General features: G+C 47.6%; 6 protein-coding genes and 1 non-coding gene across 7 annotated transcripts; 4 read left to right on the forward strand and 3 right to left on the reverse strand.

Annotated features, from left to right (window-relative positions):
* The first annotated feature begins 5,717 nt into the window (after nt 1-5,717).
* EDB93DRAFT_t53 lies at nt 5,718-5,799 on the forward strand. The gene has a single exon. It is a non-coding gene; the product is annotated as a tRNA-Arg (tRNA).
* Nucleotides 5,800-6,376: 577 nt separating this feature from the next.
* On the reverse strand, nt 6,377-7,315 carry EDB93DRAFT_1136829 (uncharacterized protein). Its single transcript, XM_041449179.1, has one exon. The coding sequence runs from the start codon at nt 7,271-7,273 to the stop codon at nt 6,701-6,703; it is 573 nt and encodes a 190-aa protein (XP_041308959.1). The 5' UTR covers nt 7,274-7,315; the 3' UTR covers nt 6,377-6,700.
* Nucleotides 7,316-7,389: 74 nt separating this feature from the next.
* On the forward strand, nt 7,390-9,359 carry EDB93DRAFT_1249049 (uncharacterized protein; the record flags this gene model as incomplete). The annotated part of the gene is made up of 3 exons (XM_041452796.1): nt 7,390-7,590; nt 7,644-7,776; nt 7,831-9,359. 3 exons carry the CDS (start codon nt 7,390-7,392, stop codon nt 9,357-9,359), a joined length of 1,863 nt encoding a protein of 620 aa, XP_041308960.1.
* A 118-nt stretch (nt 9,360-9,477) lies between these two features.
* EDB93DRAFT_248509 (guanine nucleotide binding protein, alpha subunit) lies at nt 9,478-11,758 on the reverse strand. Its single transcript, XM_041455842.1, has 10 exons — nt 11,610-11,758; nt 11,216-11,555; nt 11,144-11,164; nt 10,566-11,094; nt 10,390-10,508; nt 10,285-10,337; nt 9,942-10,230; nt 9,802-9,884; nt 9,710-9,743; nt 9,478-9,646 (listed from the first exon to the last, which is right to left on the reverse strand). The coding sequence occupies exons 2-10, from the start codon at nt 11,439-11,441 to the stop codon at nt 9,597-9,599; spliced, it is 1,404 nt and encodes a 467-aa protein (XP_041308961.1). The 5' UTR covers nt 11,442-11,555; nt 11,610-11,758; the 3' UTR covers nt 9,478-9,596.
* A 263-nt stretch (nt 11,759-12,021) lies between these two features.
* EDB93DRAFT_1136868 (Golgi phosphoprotein 3-domain-containing protein) lies at nt 12,022-13,625 on the reverse strand. The gene is made up of 3 exons (XM_041449180.1): nt 13,208-13,625; nt 12,759-13,011; nt 12,022-12,675 (listed from the first exon to the last, which is right to left on the reverse strand). The coding sequence occupies exons 1-3, from the start codon at nt 13,481-13,483 to the stop codon at nt 12,074-12,076; spliced, it is 1,131 nt and encodes a 376-aa protein (XP_041308962.1). The 5' UTR covers nt 13,484-13,625; the 3' UTR covers nt 12,022-12,073.
* A 1,615-nt stretch (nt 13,626-15,240) lies between these two features.
* EDB93DRAFT_1249052 (uncharacterized protein) lies at nt 15,241-15,921 on the forward strand (the record flags this gene model as incomplete). Its single annotated transcript, XM_041452797.1, has 3 exons — nt 15,241-15,615; nt 15,663-15,802; nt 15,858-15,921. The coding sequence occupies 3 exons, from the start codon at nt 15,241-15,243 to the stop codon at nt 15,919-15,921; spliced, it is 579 nt and encodes a 192-aa protein (XP_041308963.1).
* A 195-nt stretch (nt 15,922-16,116) lies between these two features.
* Nucleotides 16,117-17,878, forward strand: EDB93DRAFT_1136886 (uncharacterized protein). The gene is made up of 4 exons (XM_041449181.1): nt 16,117-16,396; nt 16,465-16,552; nt 16,605-17,518; nt 17,567-17,878. Exons 1-4 carry the CDS (start codon nt 16,169-16,171, stop codon nt 17,624-17,626), a joined length of 1,290 nt encoding a protein of 429 aa, XP_041308964.1. The 5' UTR covers nt 16,117-16,168; the 3' UTR covers nt 17,627-17,878.
* The last annotated feature ends 665 nt before the right edge of the window (nt 17,879-18,543 follow it).

The raw sequence follows: 18,543 nt of genomic DNA on the forward strand, positions 1-18,543 counted from the left end.
ATGTTGTAGTTGGGGCTGGAGAGACTATGCTTCTTATTGCTCTGGATGGCGATGGTGGCTTGCTCCTCGATGATGATGCTTGCCATGACCTCTGTGATGTCTGCATTCTCCTTGATGGTTGGTAAGTCGTGCACCCCCTCAGGAGAGTCATCTGAGTTGGGCACCCCCTTACGTAGGGCATGTTCTGCGTGTGTGGTGCATAGAGAGTCCGAGCGAGCCTTGGATGCAGCGAGCTCTTCCGCATAGAGTTGACCTACCTTGGTTTGAACTCATGGGCGGGATGAACAATGCGTGTCTGATGGCTGCTGTGTGATGGGAGGAGGTGCAGTTAAGGGAGTGGATGCTGTGGGCACCTGTTGGACTAGGGGTGCGTCATCTTTGTCAGAACTGTCCAAACTGGAGAAGTGAGAGACCGAGGCAAAATTCTTGTCAAAGAGGACGTCCCGGGCACTGAAGAATACACCAGTGTCAGCATCCTGAAGGCAATAGCCCTTTGTGCCATCTGAATATCCCATGAAGTAGGCAATATGAGAGTGAGGGCCCAATTTGATCTGCTGTTCAATCGGTATGTGTGCGAAGCAACGTGCTCCCCAGACATGAAGATGTGATAAGTCTGGTTTTTGGTTGTTTACAACTTCGTAAGGTGTGATGCCGGGAGGTAGAGTGGAGGATTCTTTCCCGTTCCAAAGGTAACAGACTGTGAGCACAGCTTCTCCCCAGAGAGTTGGGGGGAGATTTGCAGTTTCGAGCATGGCAAAGAGACGTCCCTCAATAGTACGAATTGCCCATTCTGCCTTGCCATTCTGTTGGTGAGCATAAGGGATGGACAGCTGACGTTCTATACCGACGGACACAAGAGCCTGCGTGAATGATGCACTAAGGAATTCACCTCCATTGTCAGAGCGAAAGACTTTGACACAATGTAACGATAGTCATGGCGCTGGGCTTAAAACCCATGTTTTTGATACTCACGTCAACTAGTATTCATATTCGTCCGATGCATCCCCGACATTCCGATCCCGATCCTTACCCAGACCCCGACTCGAAAGTTTCGGACCTGACATTTTCGCATCGGACTCGTCCTCCCTATGCCCTGTCCAGTTGTATCTATCCCCACTGATGCATATTTACTCGTTTTCGCATTATTGAATATTACAGACAGCGTTATTACATGTTATCTACAAAAGGTGCAGTACACATGCGCCACTGTTTTCGCCTAATGCACTCTGAAATTCTACATAGACACTATTTAATATCTAGTACTTCCTACCTATTGCATTACTTACTTTTCCCTACTCAGTAGTAGGATGGAAGTCATTGGATATTAGTAGTACTTGATTGTATTGCAAAATATCTATCCACTCTTTTTCTTTGAAACATTCCGACACATCCGACACTCATTTGACCAACAACCCGACACACTTCCGACACATTCCTTTACCGTTCGATGCATTCCCGACAGTCCGATGCATAGTCATGACTAGGTGCTGTAATGATGAGAGCGGTCATTTCTGAAGGTGTTGAAGGAGTGTTGGAAGCGGATGGAGATGACATGGACGGTGAGGGCATAGGCTTCGCCTCAGTTACCACAGCTGCGACATCCTTCCTTTTTCCTCCTCCTCCTCGTTGCTGACTGCTCCAGGGTGCTTTTCCTTCCATTCCCCCTCCAGATTGCATGCAGTGATCGCGATCGTGTGTCATGGACTGCAGTAGTCCAGTGCAGGCTGGGTTGTCACAAGGCACCCCCTTGGGTTTGTGCTTGTGTATCCACACGCCATTGGAGGGGTTGACTTTGCGTTCAGTCGAGGTAGGAGTTACAACGTTGGTGTATTCTGATCCTGGTCCGGTGCGTGCCATCTTTAGCTGTCCACATTGACGATTAGCTTCTTCAGCGAATGCTGTTGCAACATCTTCGAACGAGACTTGTAGGGGAGTGATGGACTTGGCAGAAGTGGAGAATGAGGGAGCCTTGTATAACCCAAGAGTAAGACTTCGACCCACTGGGGGGTTTCAGGTAGCCCATGTAAGAGCATCCAGACAGCTTCTGGGTCCGAAATGGCGACTTCCATCTCTGTGAATCTTCGACGTGCACCCACTCTTTGATGGAAGAAAGTTCGGTGCTCGTAGGCTGTCCTGGCGTAGCGATCTTGGGCATCACACTGGCGAATTCTATGACATCGTCAGGGTCAGTGCCATTGCTACAGTGGTTGCATATTCCTTCACTGGCTAGGGCCAATTCTACAGTCCTGCGCCATGCCGGGTAAACGTCCAAGCCAGTGAGCTTGATGATATGATCATATTTTTTCATAGTAGAGAAATGATAGATGCGGGTTCGTCCGTTAGATGAATTTGAGATTAGTTAGCATGCATGTGGGTCAGAGATCCTTTAGAGCTCAGGGCTCATAACCTGTAGACACTAGTAGATCTAGCGGAGAACACACTGGTGTGATACATCAGTACTCAAGAAGAATGGACATAGGAGTATCTACTCACCTCAGTATGTCATGGAAACAATACTGAGGTGACTGCAAGACGGAGCAAGACTTTGTACTGTCTGATAATGATTATGTAACAAGCTCAGGGAAAAGTGGAGCAGAGGTGTTTGTATGGTTGAGAAGGTAGAGCAAAGGCATTTGTATGGTCAAGAAGACAGAGAAGTGCCAAGCGACAATGAAGCAGGCTATAAGACAGTTTTGAGTCAAGTTGCCTTTACGATCGCGAGTTGCATCGCGATCCTTGCCACTAGGGCGGCATGCAATATGAGTACCATCTATGGCGCCGGCAGCATTGGCAAAGTATGAGTAGAATTTCGGGTTTCAAAGGACTTTGAGAGGCATTGGACTGTCTGCGCTGGGTAGCTGGACATACAATGAATAAATCGGGGGGGAGGAAAATGCGTTGAGAATATGTTTGAAATACGTTCAAAACAATAAGCAAATGTATGACACTAAGGGATAACATATTTTGCTATTGTGTCATTGGAGCATTGAAAGCATTCACCAAGATGGCGAACAGAGAGTCCTGTGACAGATGCATACAAGAAGATGGCAAGCTGCTCCTCAAGTGTGACATGTTTTGAATTTCTGCACCCTGAATCGTGAAGTATATTCAATAGTACAATAGAATACATGATGCTGCATGCCAAGTTCGCATCGTATGTGGTCTGGATGTCGTGCGAGGAGTTCGTTGACCCATGCCATTACAGACAAGGCTGAAGTATAATAGGGTTGCTTGTTGTAGTGAGTTTGCGAGTGACCTTGGAGTACCTGCCCAGCAGCATCAGCAATAGCCATTGCTACACGAGCAGCACCATGGAACATCTTGTCTATCCAGTGCAGCTCATTTACGTCCAGTCGGTCGGAGTCTACCGCATCAGCACAATTGGAATCTTCATCCGCACTGTCTTCGATGTCGACATCATCTTTGTCTAGTGGGTCTAGTAGATCAAATTTGGCATTGAGGTCGTTAGGATGCATTGTGTTGTACAATAGGCTCAGCGACCACTATCATATTGTATCAGCATGATCAGCGTGACATTATTTTTGGTCTCGGACTATTTGGTCTTGTATGGGCTACGTTGGAATTTCAAAGTTGGTTGGCGAAAATGATGTCCGAACAGACTCTTAGGCCACTATCGAGAAACTCAGAACTTGTGTTTTTGAAACTTTGGATGGCTGTATATCAAGGTTTACAAGCTTAGTAATATCAAGCTCTATGTGTGGGATTTTCCTTATGCACACCTCCTGACTTGCACTAGTTTTAATTCTAACCAAATCTCAAGACCTCACTGTAGGATACCAGTTTGACTCATATCACAATAGCAAGCTTACATAATAATACACTCATATATCACACCATGTCTGAACTGATTCCAGTGACTCCATTCTAATTCCAAATTGCAAAATATGAGAGGTTGATTTCAAAAAGTCTGACATTTGTATATTTGTGCAACATAGGGGTTGATTTTACGCAAATCTGACATTTGCATATTTGCGCAATATGAGGGGTCGATTTTGCGCAAATCTGACACTTGCATATTTGCGCAATATGAGGGGTCAAGTTTGCACAAATCTGACATTTGCATATTTGCGCAATATGGGGGGTCCATTTCACGCAAATCTGACATTTGCATATTTGCGCAATATGAAGGGTCCATGTCACGCAAATCTGACATTTGTATTTTTGTGCAATATGAGGGGTCAATTTTGTGCAAATCTGACATTTGTATTTTTGCAAAATATGAGAGGTTGATTTCAAAAAGTCTGACATTTGTATATTTGTGCAACATAGGGGTTGATTTCATGCAAATCTGACATGTGCATATTTGCGCAATATGAGGGGTCCATTTCACGCAAATCTGACATGTGCATATTTGCGCAATATGGGGGGTCCATTTGACGCAAATCTGACATTTGCATATTTGCGCAATATGGGGGGGGGTCCATTTCACGCAAATCTGACATTTGCATATTTGCGCAATATGGGGGGGTCAATTTTGCGCAAATCTGACATGTGCATATTTGCGCAATATGGGGGGGGTCCATTTCACGCAAATCTGACATTTGTATATTTGCGCAATATGAGGGTCCATTTCACGCAAATCTGACATGTGCATATTTGCGCAATATGGGGGGTCCATTTGACGCAAATCTGACATTGCATATTTGCGCAATATGGGGGGTCCATTTGACGCAAATCTGACATGTGCATATTTGCGCAATATGGGGGGTCATTTGCGCAAATCTGACATTGCATATTTGCGCAATATGGGGGGTCCATTTGCGCAAATCTGACATGTGCATATTTGCGCAAATGAAGGGTCCATTTCACGCAAATCTGACATGTGCATATTTGCGCAATATGGGGGGTCCATTTGACGCAAATCTGACATTTGCATATTTGCGCAATATGGGGGGTCAATTTGCGCAAATCTGACATTGCATATTTGCGCAATATGGGGGTCCATTTCACGCAAATCTGACATTTGTATATTTGCGCAATATGAGGGTCCATTTCACGCAAATCTGACATTTGTATATTTGCGCAATATGAGGGGTCCATTTCACGCAAATCTGACATGTGCATATTTGCGCAATATGGGGGGTCCATTTGACGCAAATCTGACATTTGCATATTTGCGCAATATGGGGGGGGTCCATTTCACGCAAATCTGACATGTGCATATTTGCGCAATATGAGGGGTCAATTTTGCGCAAATCTGACATGTGCATATTTGCGCAATATGGGGGGGTCAATTTTGCGCAAATCTGACATGTGCATATTTGCGCAATATGGCTGTTTTAGATATACCATAACGCAGCCTTAACTCTAATGGACTTGCAAAATCATGGGTAGAATACCCATCTCTTCTCTCGACACTAGTGCTAGTGCTAACCTCCCCTATGCACAAAACTGCCTGTCATGGGGATTTGATTGTAGTTGAGTTTCCAAACACACCCGAGGGATCAGTTCTCTACATCGATCCCGACTACTTACAGTCAGTGTACTTATAGGCTATCATGCACCAAAGTGCACCGCCTATCGTGTTTTCGTACCAAATGTGTTGAGTATTTCGCAGGTGATACCTGAAACTAAGTTTTTATTTTAGACTCACACTCACTTACATAGGTTGTCTTGCCTGCTATCACGGGAGCAACTTGCCGGTCTTTTTCAAGAAACCGGAGTGACATTTCCAACAGGAACGATGACAGAAGCACGGCCGCCTGGCGAAATGGCATCGCGTCTGACTACGATAACGGAGGAATCAGGAGATTGCAGGTTCGACCCCTGCGGTGGTCATTTTTATCTCGGATCAGAATTCTCGCTTTTCTGATTAACCCGCACAGGGCAGACCTCATTCGGACTGGTCACGGAATGGTTTTGAGTGCTGAGTCCCGAACCCTCGACCCTTACATATCCGACGAAATTTGGGTTCCCAGCTCAGGAACTTGAGGTACAAAGTCGGCCGGACTTCCAAGGTGAGCAAGTATCCATCTGAGAGAATTCTATCGTGCTTCTCGAATTCAACTTGGTGGACATCATCTCGCGTTAACTTTATCCTTCAACACTACCATGCCAGCAAAACCCTTGACCATGATGTATCTTGCAAGTATGTAAAGGTCACCGTTACAGCCGTTACAACTGCTTCGCACATCCACGTGCATTTGCATTGTCATCAACCATCCAGGCTGAAAACTGTCGGCCCAATACAGGTTGTGTTTCCTGTATTTTCCTGTTCACTCGCCATCGTTTCCGGGGCATGATAAACTTGGCCGACCCATGTATTGATGACTATCAAATTCGTACTTGTATCTCTTCTGAAGCTATGCACGCATTCCGGTCTTCGAACTGTCAGATTTTTCGCTGCGCTGTCAGATAATTGTAAGCTGAGCACCTCTTCTTCACTATTGCGAACTTGGAAGCAAGTTTTACAAGCATAATCTAATAACCATCATGTTGTACAATCGCTCTAGTGAACTCAGATGAAAGTAAGTCAAATGTATAGGTAAATTCACCAGTCCCAAGTAGCGCTGCTGCATGTGTAGTACAGGGAGCTCTAAAGATAATTCCTTCATAAAGTAGCACGAATCAAGTTACCAAAGTTGTGCGAGGATAATTAACTGCGGACACATATGCACATGTACTTACAAACATGTCCTACACCTGACGTGAAACATGAAATTCGATCATCGTAAACATTTCAAAGAGACTCGACAAGAAGCTCGTAAGCGGCCGTGTTGTCTACCCCTCCTTTGATGCGCAGATTGACACGTAGTTTGCGTCGTTCAAATGCAGACTGATTCCAAACGTTAATGAGCGTCTGCACCTCGTCCCTAGGGCTTCTTGTGAACTGAGAGTCATATGTGATCCCAGTCGCTCTTCTGCTGAATATACCACGGATAGGGATTGGTGTTATGGGAACACGAGAACCCACTGCACTAAGTCCCTGACTCGCAAGACGAGCAGAGATTCCAAGATCCTCCAGGAAGCGGGTCCAGTCTGCCTGTTGAATCCCATGTTTCTCAAATAGACCTGAGGGATAAAGAATGCGAAAACCATCTGCGAGGTTGTTTCCAGCGCAGGGGATTCTGAATGGAGGGAAATCGTTAGATTTCAATCTTGGAGGTGAAGGAGTAGAGAAGCAATCGGGTGGAGGATCCAAGGGTTTACGAAGAATAAGAGACGAATGTTGGGTTAGATCTATAAAGTGAGGTTCCCAGACGGGAGGTGCTGTAGTAGCTGGGGTGTATGGTGGTGGAAGATCTTCCGACATGATCGTTGTGGTCACAAGACACGTGCCGATGATCAAATGAACGTGGTCCGGGTAAGACTTGTCACGGTTACGCGCGCTTTACTCATGCCAGTGCAAAGACTATTATCCTGCTCCCAATGCGACCTTTAATTCTTCATGTATCTGCTCTCAACGATCTAGAATACAACTTCTTTACTTCGTCTCTCAATGATCTCGCAGTTTCACCCGACACCGTTCATGATGATGCCCACTTTGAAGCCATGTCCGTTGGTGTTCGCGAGGTCAGAGCATGGCTACGAGGCAGATATCCTAATCTACCAACTGCAGACATTGACAAGGTTCGGCCATTTATACGCCCTCTTCATTTCCTAACTGTACGCGTTCCGCCCAGATCTTGAAACTCTTCTACCCAAACTTGCTCCACACAGATTGTCTCACCGGTGGCCAGTTTTTTGCTGCACTCAGGCTTGTCCTTCACGTTGTATCAGGTAAACGCGTTGATAGGACTCTTGCATTTGTCCAAGGTATGTGTATCACCTCTTCATCCTTTGGCTAGCACTGACTAGAATGCCCTCTAGCCCATCCAATCCTAGAAGTTCCTGAACGCTCGAGATCGACTTCTCCCTCAAAGCGTCAAGTCTACGCTCCCCCAGTTTATCCAGACCGACCCAAACAATCTAACACATCTTCGAACTCGTCTTCTCCGGACACAAATCCATTTCGCAAATCACTTGAGTCTGATACACAGCACTCGTTATCATCTGTTCAGGATCAATCCGGCACCCCTCCCGTCATACCCTCTCGTCCATCACAGAGGATCAGCCATAACCCGTTCTTGATGCGCGACAAAGCAAATTGGACAGACGGTGCTCAGAAATCGCCCGAGAGGCGCAATGATGGCAAAATCCCACCGCTTCCTCCTCGAAAACCAGCACCCTTGGTTGCCGAAGCACGTCGCACATCATTAAGCCAGTCCCGAGGCGCACCTGTTCTAGCTCCACTTGATACTCCTCGTATTATCAAACCGAGTCACATCATGACTCCCTTAATGAAGCAGTCACTGGAGGCTAGCAAGCACGGCCAGAACTTGAAGCGTGTTGAAGAACAGCTGGATCGTACGCGTGTTCTACAGGTGCTCAAGACGACGTCATCCGGTTCCTCTGCGAGCAGCAGGCCGCGCAGCCTAAGTCCCACAAAGCAGTCTCTCAAAGGACTCGATAGTCGTTCGTCTGGATCTGAAGACACATGCCCTGCACCTCCGCTCCCTCGTCGACGAACACCCAGCTCTCCATCATCGACATCCAGTTCCCTGCCATCCATCGACCAAGTGGCGAGCGCTAGCTTAAACACCCAGTCTTCGCATACGCCCACCCTTTTCCGCCCACCAATCCCCACCAGAGAACCAAACCTTCCTGGAAACTCCTTCTCAATTACGATACCAGACGTCTCATCCCATTTACCTGCGCCACCAACCCACCCGGACCGCAGACCTACAAACGACATCGCAGATATCATCACATCTTCTTCCACGCGTCCCACGCGGTCCAAGTCACTGCGCCACACTGCAACGCCTCCACTCCCTCCTCCTCGCCGCAAGCGTCCCGAGAGCATCCAGTTCACCGCAGCGTCAAGCACAACGGAGCTCCCCTCGTCCATATCTGCATTTCCCTCACACACACGAACACCATCATTCCAAGGCCTCTCTCGCCACATCTCCTTCACGAGAGACCGCGACACTACTGACGCCTCACCAATGTCCCACATCCAGAAAACTATCTCAAATCTTCAACTCAAGGCCCAACCGAAGCTGGATGCGGCGCGGTACAAAGCTGAGGCAGGTCTCAGTCGGCGGGGGTTCGTCCACCATTCGCATGCGCCAGCGAGGTGGGTAGAGGAGGGCGAGCAGGGACTGATGACGGATACCCATCACGAAGACGATGATGGTGCTCATGTTGATAATGATCCAACTACGGAATCTCCTACCGACGACGAGCCGAGCTCAGGGGAAGACCTGGAACAGATGAAGAACTCTGGTGTACATCGTGATTTTCTGAAGGAAAAAGACAACCTCAAATGGCCAGTAGGCGAGGGATGGAGACCGCTATAGTCAAGTTAAGCGTGGAGTCGTGTGAGAAGTCCATACTGATTGTATTATGCCCTGGGTCCCTATAGATACCTACGATATGGTATTTACGAGTCATGATTCAGCCCGGGAGGGGGTAATCGTGCACTAATTACATTTGTCGTATGATGTATCTATATCGTCAATTGTCGTATCTTCATCAGGTTTTCGCCAAGGTTTCGCATGTGATCTGTTATTATAAATATTACTGTCACTCCACGCTCAGAACAAATCCGCCCGCTTCAGGTGTCCGCGCAAGATTCCATCCCGCACTGCCAGGTTGTTCCTTCATTTCAACAGGTTGCGTAAACCACAGGAGAATACATAGCACATACCAGATATAAGTGTTACAGACATACTCTTCGTATCCTATCAAGCAAATGAAGATTAACATGACTTTCGGCTTGGAACAAGGGGAAGAACCAACAATGACGGACGTCGGGTATATATGACATACTCGTGGCTCCGGAGAACAGTACCTCACCGTATCTTTGAACTTTTGTCGGAGGTCTAGAGGCAAGTCGTTTAATCACGCTGAAAGTTCGCAACATAGCGAGGAATATATACATTTGACAACATCATTTGTCACATTTGGCCGATCGCCGTAGCTGGGGAGAAAGCGTTTCACCATTACGCCGTGTCTGATTTTCTCCTCGAGAATGTCCATCTTGTTTAGAAAAAGGATGAGGATCGTCCGCGAGAGAAGCTTGGAGGAGCATATCGCTTTCCAGAGTATGAAAGAATCCTCCAGACGGTTGACACGGGGATCTTCGAGCAGTCGCTCGTCAAAACACGAGATTGGTGCGAGAAATATGACTGCATTGACTTGATCAAAATACGGTAGCCAAGCGTGACGCTAGCAGACATCATCGGCCATGAGCATGAATTGAAAAATCGGCGAAACACGGACTTGTGTACGCGAGCCGCCAACGTCGAAAATCTTCCATTTCGGAACATCGGTTTCTGCAGAAACGGATTCAGAAAACAAAGGCAAAAACTCTCACGCGCCACTCACCGTCGTCAACCATCAGTTCGTGTTCCTGGATGTCAAGCGTGCGCAATCGAGCACGAAGGACATCTTCATCTGTTGGCTCATAATCCCGTGCCGATAATCGGTCGATTGAGTCCAAAAAGCTGCGGGTAGATGCAATTCAAATATAGAAGGCGAGAAAGGAATACGAATAAACTGACAAGCTGGCAGAGTCTTCGAGCCGAGTCTTCCGTTTCCATAGCATGGCTTGTATATCACTGTCCTTCCATAGTGCCTTGATGTCGTCTTTGCCATTTGCGATCACGTCTGTGCTGTCGAGTAAAATAGGAAGATCCTGCTGGAGGGAATGTTGCGATAACTCGGAGTCGGAACCTCGAGTTGTTTGAAGAAAGTTACGCCAGGTCCGAGAACGAACAAAAAATTCTGGTGGCCCGCTAGGTGCAACTGTTGGAGAAATCTGTTTTCGTGGTTGGACATCATCGGTGGCACCGAGTAAGCGTTTCAAATTACTCTCGACTGCCTGCAGTGGACTCAGGCGAACTTTATATTGACGATAGTAATCGTCGAACTTGAACGCATCGTTGAGTTCGTCTGGGTCAGCATTATCCATCTCTTGTGATAACGCATCAAGGATGGTGTTTGCAGACCGAACGAGATTTAACAATATGACCGCTCGCCATGACGCCCGCTCCTCTATCCATCTGTCTCGGGCAAACCGCATGCGGAAATCTACGATGCTCATTCAATGATGACGGAATTAGAAGACAACGTAACCTACTCTTCAAGGTTGTCGATTTACCTGTTGTAAAGGCTAAGACGAAGGGGAAACATTAGAATTGAATATACACACCACTTTCACTCTGACCCAACAGTAGGATCTTTACTATATTCTCTTCTTTCTTTCTTACCGCTCGTTCAGCGCGGATTTCGTCGTCAATGAGATTACTTATTCTTTGAGCCTCAATCTCGCGTTCTTCCCTTGCTGCTCGCTCGTGTGAAGATTCGTTCGGGGGTGGTGCGCTGATAACCGCCAGCGGATCGGTAGTATCATGGTGAAAGACCACGCTGAAAGCCATTTGAGTCAATGCCCGGGGGCACCGGTAGAGGTCGATTATGGGTATGGACAGCGATGAAGAATTTATGCGATAACGACCCGCGCTTTATGACCAATCTGTGGGTGACCGAATGCTCTCGTAAAAGGTGATCAGGGACGAGTTGTGATGAGCTTTTAGGCAAAAATCTACCCAGTGAATTCCTAGCGGGAAAATCGATCAAGTGTGTGCAAGTCCGAGGCATTGAAACATGAAGCCCATTAAGTAAGATCCCTGCAGCTGATAATCTTGTTGAGTTGATGGTGAATTGGGTCCTAGGGAGCTGAGAGTCTTTCAAAGGGCCTGAAAGGCTGAAAGAGCTCAGCGGCTTATGTTGTATGTGATCGAAAATGATTGCGTCCTGAGAATGTCGTCAAAGAAACGCCAGGTGTCAGCATGGTTTGGTAGACACACCCGTATGCTCCCCTGCCAAATTCTGTTGAGAATTTAAACCCTTACAAAGCTTAGTGCGTCGCTGTCAGTCCACGCCAAGTCACCGAATCCCTATACTCACCTTAGGGAGGCAACAAGTACAGGTAAAAATATCAATCGCAGGTCAGCTGGTATATACGAACAAAGCGCAGCGAGCGCCAAAATAAAAATTATGCATTCATTCCTCACAACAGCGAATCTAATTTTGAAAGAACTTCGAGGACTCCTGCAATCAAGTGAAACGAAAGGTCATCCTCTCCATTCATCTCCCGCTTCACCTCTTGCACGAGACCCAGCACGCTCTCCCGCCCGCTAGGAGCAGTATTTCCCATCCCAATATTCACAGCTTCTCTCCTTCTACCACCCCCAGTTCCTGTCCCCGAGGTAGACCCGAATGGCCAACAAGCAAACTCCGCCAGTATCTCGTCACATCTCTGAAAGGCCGCCTCCCTGTCTTCGTATGTCAATCTGCCAAACGCATTGTCCAATACACTGGCTGCATATGCCGCGCACACCAAACAAACAGTACGTGTGACCCTGCATTGAGTCCCTTCCTTGTCCAAAGCACTCGGTGGCACTGCAGAAGTGGTCGCAGTAAGCAGCGATACCGCTCGTGTGACAATGCTTTCCTTCGTCCGGACGTCGGCGACTGGGTGTGTGGCCATATCGAACAGCAAGAAATTACGCTTCTCAGTACGCAGAACTCCCTTGTCCACCAGTCCTTTTGCTAGACGTTCGCGAACTTGCTTAAGTTGGTATCCAATTTTCATGACATTCCACGTCTCTCCTGCCAAAAAAGTTAGCTTAGCAACGAGATGCACATCAATGCGGGAATGATAGCATAGAATGCTGAGAAAATTCTGGACGTACCACTCAAGAGATCAACCCAGCCATTTATTGACATTCTGTCCGTCTCCTGGCCCTTCATCATCTTCAATGCTTCATCAAGGATAGTTTCACCGGTCGGCTTGTCGTCAATAACCTCAACCAGCCTGTCTGCGAGCGGACTCCGCCGTTGATTTGGATCCTTGACTAGAGCTATACGACGGCGAAGGGCGAGCTCGATGAGAATACACCCTCTAAGTGCATAGGATATGCTGTCGTTCCAAAAGGAGAGGTAGCCCTGCAAAGAGCTAATGTCAGGGCGTGGCAAATGAGGATTGGCTCAAGCAACGATGCCCCTTCGATTGTAAGGTAATATAAGATGCATGACATGCTATGCTGAGGCAGAGCGGCCTGAGAGAAAGCGCAGATTACACCCAAACAAACAGCGCGCAGAAAAGGAAGGGTATGAGGTATAAAAGAGGGTCCAGACATACATGTTTGTCTTTGAGACCAAGAAGGAGCACCTCTTCCATGATTGTCAGCCGAGGCATTCTGCCACCATAGCGACTGTCCTCCTGGACTTGATCGAGGTCACGAGGATCACATGCAACTTTGCTTCCGCCTTCAAAAGCCGAGCCTGCGTGTGTTACAACTGTTCCATTAGAGCTGGGACTATTTGGTGTCCAGCTAGGACTTGCGGCGTCATCCGAAGCTGAGGACGATGAAGCTCCAGCCACCCGCCTGCGAGAAAGTCCACCTGCCGAGCTCATCGCATACCACGTTCAGTTTGAAAGATATGCAGTTCCTCGCTGTAGTGTGTTAAGGGAAAGATGACGGGGTTGGAGAGTGGTTTGGATACAAGTTTGACCTCGAAAGCTGTGTCACGTTCCCCCGTTCGGAAATACTCCCGGGAGTTGCACTGCGATCATGTTTCATGTTTCTCAAACTACTTTAGTCTCTAGCGCTTAGTTCCAAGGACCCAATTGCTCCAGTGAATGTTGGTGTGCTGAATTTCCAGAGTTCACCCTCGAGTAACGCAACTATAACCTCACCGTACAACGTTGCACGAAACCACAATAAGTATCACTTCGTTGCGGCAGAAACGCATCTCGTGGACCGCCTTTAGCTGACTCTTTATGGTTTGTTCTCAGGACAAGGTGTCAAATGGGTATCTGATACAGATAGGGCCATAGACTCTTTTACGTTCGATATCGCTTCGACAGCGAGCTTCACAACATCATAGTCATGCCGCTTGACCAGCCGAAATCATCCTAGATTCACCAAACCTGATTTCATTTTCGAGACGCGAAATCGACGTCCAAATCAGCTACCAGATTCAATAACGTTCTTATAGAGTTATGCCAACTCTAACGTCTCGCTGCCTAAACTTTCGTTCCCTTGTCTTCGACAGTGCTCTCTAGGGCCCACAATAACGTTTATGCGATACCCCCATCGGTTCATCTTTATTGGCTTTTCATCGTCACACCTATGATTGACAAAACTCAAAGCCATACAAAATGGTGATCCGAAACTTTTCGCCAACTTCAAATACTACGTTCTCCTTCACACTACGGTAACACGATGGCTATGCACTGTGACACACTGCATGTAATCGCAGAGGGTAGTTGAGAAGCATGCAAGCCGATGCATCTGGGGCGCGCCCTTCATGACCAATGTCCGAGATTGTTGCAAGAGGTGACTTCAGAAATCTTAGTGACCATCAAGAGTGAGCTTCAACCCGCATCTGGCACAGATGTAACCGTACTTTCACTGACAGGGAACGTCTGTCTTCCTTCTAGCAGTCTGCTAAGGAGAAATTAACCTTCAGCGGATTTTGAACGTGAGTATTGTTTTACCGATCTTCGCCTATTATTATATGGTGTGCGGCGTAACGCAAGTCAGATTCTTAGCCAGAGTTGGTCCAGACTCCACGTGATTCAGGTTCACACAACGACCTGATGTCTTTCCGTCGGGCGTTCATAATTATGTAACTTTATCCATCAAGGAACGACTGCCTATAAATTAAAGGTGTGCCGCATACTACTTAGGGGAGACTGACCCAAGTACTGAAATCACTGAAGTTGCAAGGTCGGCCCGTTCCCTCATAATTTCATTCTGCATCGCAGTCTAGCTCAGTAAGTTTTACTCCAGCATATCCTCTTATCTTGTTGACGTGGTGGTTCAATTTGTTGCTTACACCATTCTGTTTTGCAGACACATGGTATCCACTCAGTACGCTGACGGACGCCAAGAAAAACGCGTCGAGAACTATACCAAGTTCTGGCAAAAGGATCTTGGCAAGGAAGGCAAAGTGGATAACCAAAAACGTGTTGAGAGCTACACTGAAGTTGTAAATGGTATTACCTCGTAATTTTGTTGAATGCTCTTTAGTGACACAAGACACAGGTTACTAGGATGGGGCGGCGGAGCTGTACGAGTATGGCTGGGCACAGTCCTTTCACGATTTTACAAAAGAGAGGCTTTCGCAGCATCCTTGGCCCGTCATGAGCACTAGCTCGCAGCCTAAATGTCGCTTCGCCCTGGTATGCGCGTACTTGATGTCGGATGCGGCGTCGGCGGTCCCGCGTGCGAGATTGCCCGGTTTTCCGACACCACCATCATTGGACTGAATAACAACGATTTTTGGATTCAGCGTGCCCGCAAGCATCAGTTTACAGTTTGGCGTTTACGAGTGGTGCATGACCGACGCGTTGCGGCGTGGAATTCATCAATCCCTGCGCACAAGGAATTTGCTCATGCCATTGAGCTTGGAAACGGTATCCCAAAGATGCGTCACATGAAGAACGAAGCCATGGTCAATGCTGGCTTTACTGTTGAACATGGAGAGGATCTGGCTGAACGCCCTGATGTAATGAAGTCCCATGGTATTGCCCACTTGAAGGTGATATCTTCAAGGCGCAGACTGCGTGGGATTACTTTACTGTTTAGCGAATGAGCTGGAGCGGCAAGCTTGTTTCACACACAATCAAATTCATGGAGATGCTTAATCTTCTGCCCAAAGGCACTTATGATGTTGGCGAGTCCCTCAAGGTTGCTGCTGATGCGATTGTGAAAGGTGGCCAGACAAAGTAAGTTATTGCATTTTTCTGTGGATCTAAACGAGGGCTCATGATCCTTTTGAAGTTCTTCACGCCCATGTACCTCGCAATCTGCCGCAAGCCCACGTTCTCTCCCAATGTTAGACTAGACACCTCACTGGATGTGATGGCTAATTATATATTACGTATATACTCCCTGCCAATACTTACCCTAGAACTATTGCACGACTCCTTTGATCTTGAGCTTGAACCTGAGGTAATCCGAAACCACAAATGATTCAAAGAGTCGCCCTAGTTCCGCATGGTGATAAGCATAGGCCCATTGGGAACGATCCGTCGGGTGTTGCCGAAGAAGGATGTGAATGAGAATGAACCTTGTGTCAGCTTCACGATACTATGGCCAGCGATCCCAGGGTGAGCAAACCCAGGTTGCCCAAGGCTTATACCGACGAACAGCTCATCTTTCTGCGAAGTCACATAAGCGGTTTCGAGACACGTACTCGCGGGCATGTGAGAGGCGACGCCAAGAAGTTCGCGTTAGACCGCGCCAATGAGTTCCTTGTCCGTTTTGGTATGCCAGAGGACCTCCAGGGCATCGACGAGGCCGAGCCAAGATTCCGGGAGGTGAGAGCTGCTACCGCCGATGCTTAATTGAGGAAGCGAAAATGTATTGATGGAGTTATTGACCCTAGCAAATATACAATTGGTACAAGAATACCGTAGGCCGAGCGAGACGAAAGCTTGAGGGAAGAACGAGATCCAAGAAGCCAGCTGAGAAAGGTTTGGATCTCACATCACTACCACTCTCCTGATCCTCAGATCTCCATTATAGTCTCTGGGTCTCCTGGTCACAATAACTTAACATGGAGCCCGAATCTTGAAACTCCAACCACTGTGTCGTATGCTGCCCAAAACGACATAGCGGCCCAAACTGCCAGCTCGTCATCACAGCAACAATCTCAACAACATGTACCTCCTCCGCCTACTGGTCATATACAGTTCAGCTTCCAGACTAATGTATCAGTGCCTTCTGCCGCCACACTTGCCCTCAAAGCTAGCCCTAACGCTTTGAGAGAGGCGTTCTTTACGCGAGGAATAGATGTTACGACGCTCTCATCGCTCATTCAGAGTTATGTCTTGTCACACCCCTCGCCGACTCCATTAAGTCCCATAATTGACGCTCTCTTCGCGGCTGTCACTACATCTCTCAACGCCCCGGCAGCCTCACGGACCGCTTCAAATCACGACACAATCATAACAATCCTCCGTCGTTTCACTGAAGCATGTGGGTATTTCCCGGCGACGCTCGTGCATGCAGGTGTCTCCGGTCCAGTTGCCGGCCCTCGTGCATTGCAGATGGCTATTCGTAAATCGTCCGTATGGTACCCAGTCGTTACCCCAGCAAGCGGGACCACGATGAGCGATGAAATGGAACGTATCGCTGCAGACCGCCAAAAGCGAAAGGACTACATCCAATGGGCACAGATTCATGGGGCAGCGCTAGAACTTGGTTTGTTGAGTTTCCGTGGCGACTACGCTGGCACGGCCGAATCGTTATCGGAGTTGATGGCGCGCGATGCAGTTTGGGAGGCAGACGAAGTGGAGTGGGTTGCAGGCATCTTTGTTCTGCAGTCTCTCATCAGGACTGGGTCATTGGCTCGGAAACATGAGTATGAGCAACTACTGTCGACCTATGAGGGGAGGTGGAAGGAAATCAAAGATGAGGCGCGACAAGCGCTTGTGACAGTAAGTGATATTCTAGCAGCATGCGAGGTTGACTGATAAAGTTCCTAGGAAGTGTTATTGAGCGCTCAGCAGGATCTGGCTCATATGGACGAGGGGCGCGTCCAGTGAGCTCAATATCATTTCATTTTTTAAATAGTACTTAGTGTGGAGGGATTTAATACCGAGGTATTTGCAACGTCCTCGACTGCTGTTACCAGACGCGACCCTTTATCGCTGTCTCACAATTACTATAATATGCCTACTATCATACAGGAATCGAATCCGCTTATCCATAGTTTGAACTTTCGAACTCCTAGGCTAGGCTTTGAATGACAACATATCAGTGGCCTATATAATATGTGACTTTTGTGAATGTTCCCCAGATTAACGTTAAGTAATAATTTGATCCTGATCATGAGAAGAGACGAACTTGAGTTTTCGCTTGATCGTTTAGTTAACTATAGAATTAATCGTGCCTTTTCATGTTCGGCTCCTTACTACTCGTACATACCCTCTACCCTTTTTTTTCTTTCTCAAGCTCAAGACTCCACTGACCCTTCAATCTTCATGCACACGACTCGGTTAAGTTCTGTCATTGAGTAATAACTGCACACCATGAAATGTGGACCCGTTGCGGCAAGTCTTTCTCTGAGGTGCGTGAACCCGACCCTTTCACTAGAGGAATGGTAACCTTCCTAACCGTTATTTGTCCTTACGATCCTTTCAACAGTCCCGGCGACCTTCCGTTTCATGTCTTGTCGCCGGGCCGTCGATGCCCACTAGGCGACTCAAAAATTCGTATACAGCGTGGTGATTCGAAGCACATACAATTTTTCAATGCCACGTTTTCCCGGCAGAATGTAACCTCACACGCGCTAATGCACAAGTGTCCCCGCGGAAGGATAATATGTAGTCGCCGATCATAGCAAAGAAGCCCGAATTCCACCTGTTCCGTCTGACAAAAACACGCCCTCCAATGTCCGCGAAATGCAGGGCACTCTGTTTCGCTGTGACGCTTCCGAATGCTCATATGATCTACACGCGTC

Source organism: Suillus bovinus (assembly GCF_016758785.1).
Source record: "Suillus bovinus strain UH-Sbo-P2 chromosome Unknown EDB93scaffold_18, whole genome shotgun sequence".
NCBI lineage: Eukaryota > Fungi > Basidiomycota > Agaricomycetes > Boletales > Suillaceae > Suillus > Suillus bovinus.

Coding starts and splice junctions, on each gene's coding strand:
- EDB93DRAFT_1136829 (XM_041449179.1), bottom strand. CDS start 7,273: ATGTCGGAAGATCTTCCACCACCATACACCCCAGCTACTACAGCACCT.
- EDB93DRAFT_248509 (XM_041455842.1), bottom strand. CDS start 11,441: ATGGCTTTCAGCGTGGTCTTTCACCATGATACTACCGATCCGCTGGCG. Junction 10,231..10,284: donor TTGGCGGCTCGCGTACACAA/GTCCGTGTTTCG, acceptor GATGTCTGCTAG/CGTCACGCTTGGCTACCGTA. Junction 9,647..9,709: donor GTCTGTAACACTTATATCTG/GTATGTGCTATG, acceptor ACAACCTGGCAG/TGCGGGATGGAATCTTGCGC.
- EDB93DRAFT_1136868 (XM_041449180.1), bottom strand. CDS start 13,483: ATGAGCTCGGCAGGTGGACTTTCTCGCAGGCGGGTGGCTGGAGCTTCA. Junction 13,012..13,207: donor TTGGTCTCAAAGACAAACAT/GTATGTCTGGAC, acceptor AGCTCTTTGCAG/GGCTACCTCTCCTTTTGGAA. Junction 12,676..12,758: donor CTGGGTTGATCTCTTGAGTG/GTACGTCCAGAA, acceptor CTTTTTTGGCAG/GAGAGACGTGGAATGTCATG.
- EDB93DRAFT_1136886 (XM_041449181.1), top strand. CDS start 16,169: ATGGCCAGCGATCCCAGGGTGAGCAAACCCAGGTTGCCCAAGGCTTAT. Junction 16,397..16,464: donor CCGAGCCAAGATTCCGGGAG/GTGAGAGCTGCT, acceptor TATTGACCCTAG/CAAATATACAATTGGTACAA. Junction 16,553..16,604: donor CAAGAAGCCAGCTGAGAAAG/GTTTGGATCTCA, acceptor TCTCCATTATAG/TCTCTGGGTCTCCTGGTCAC.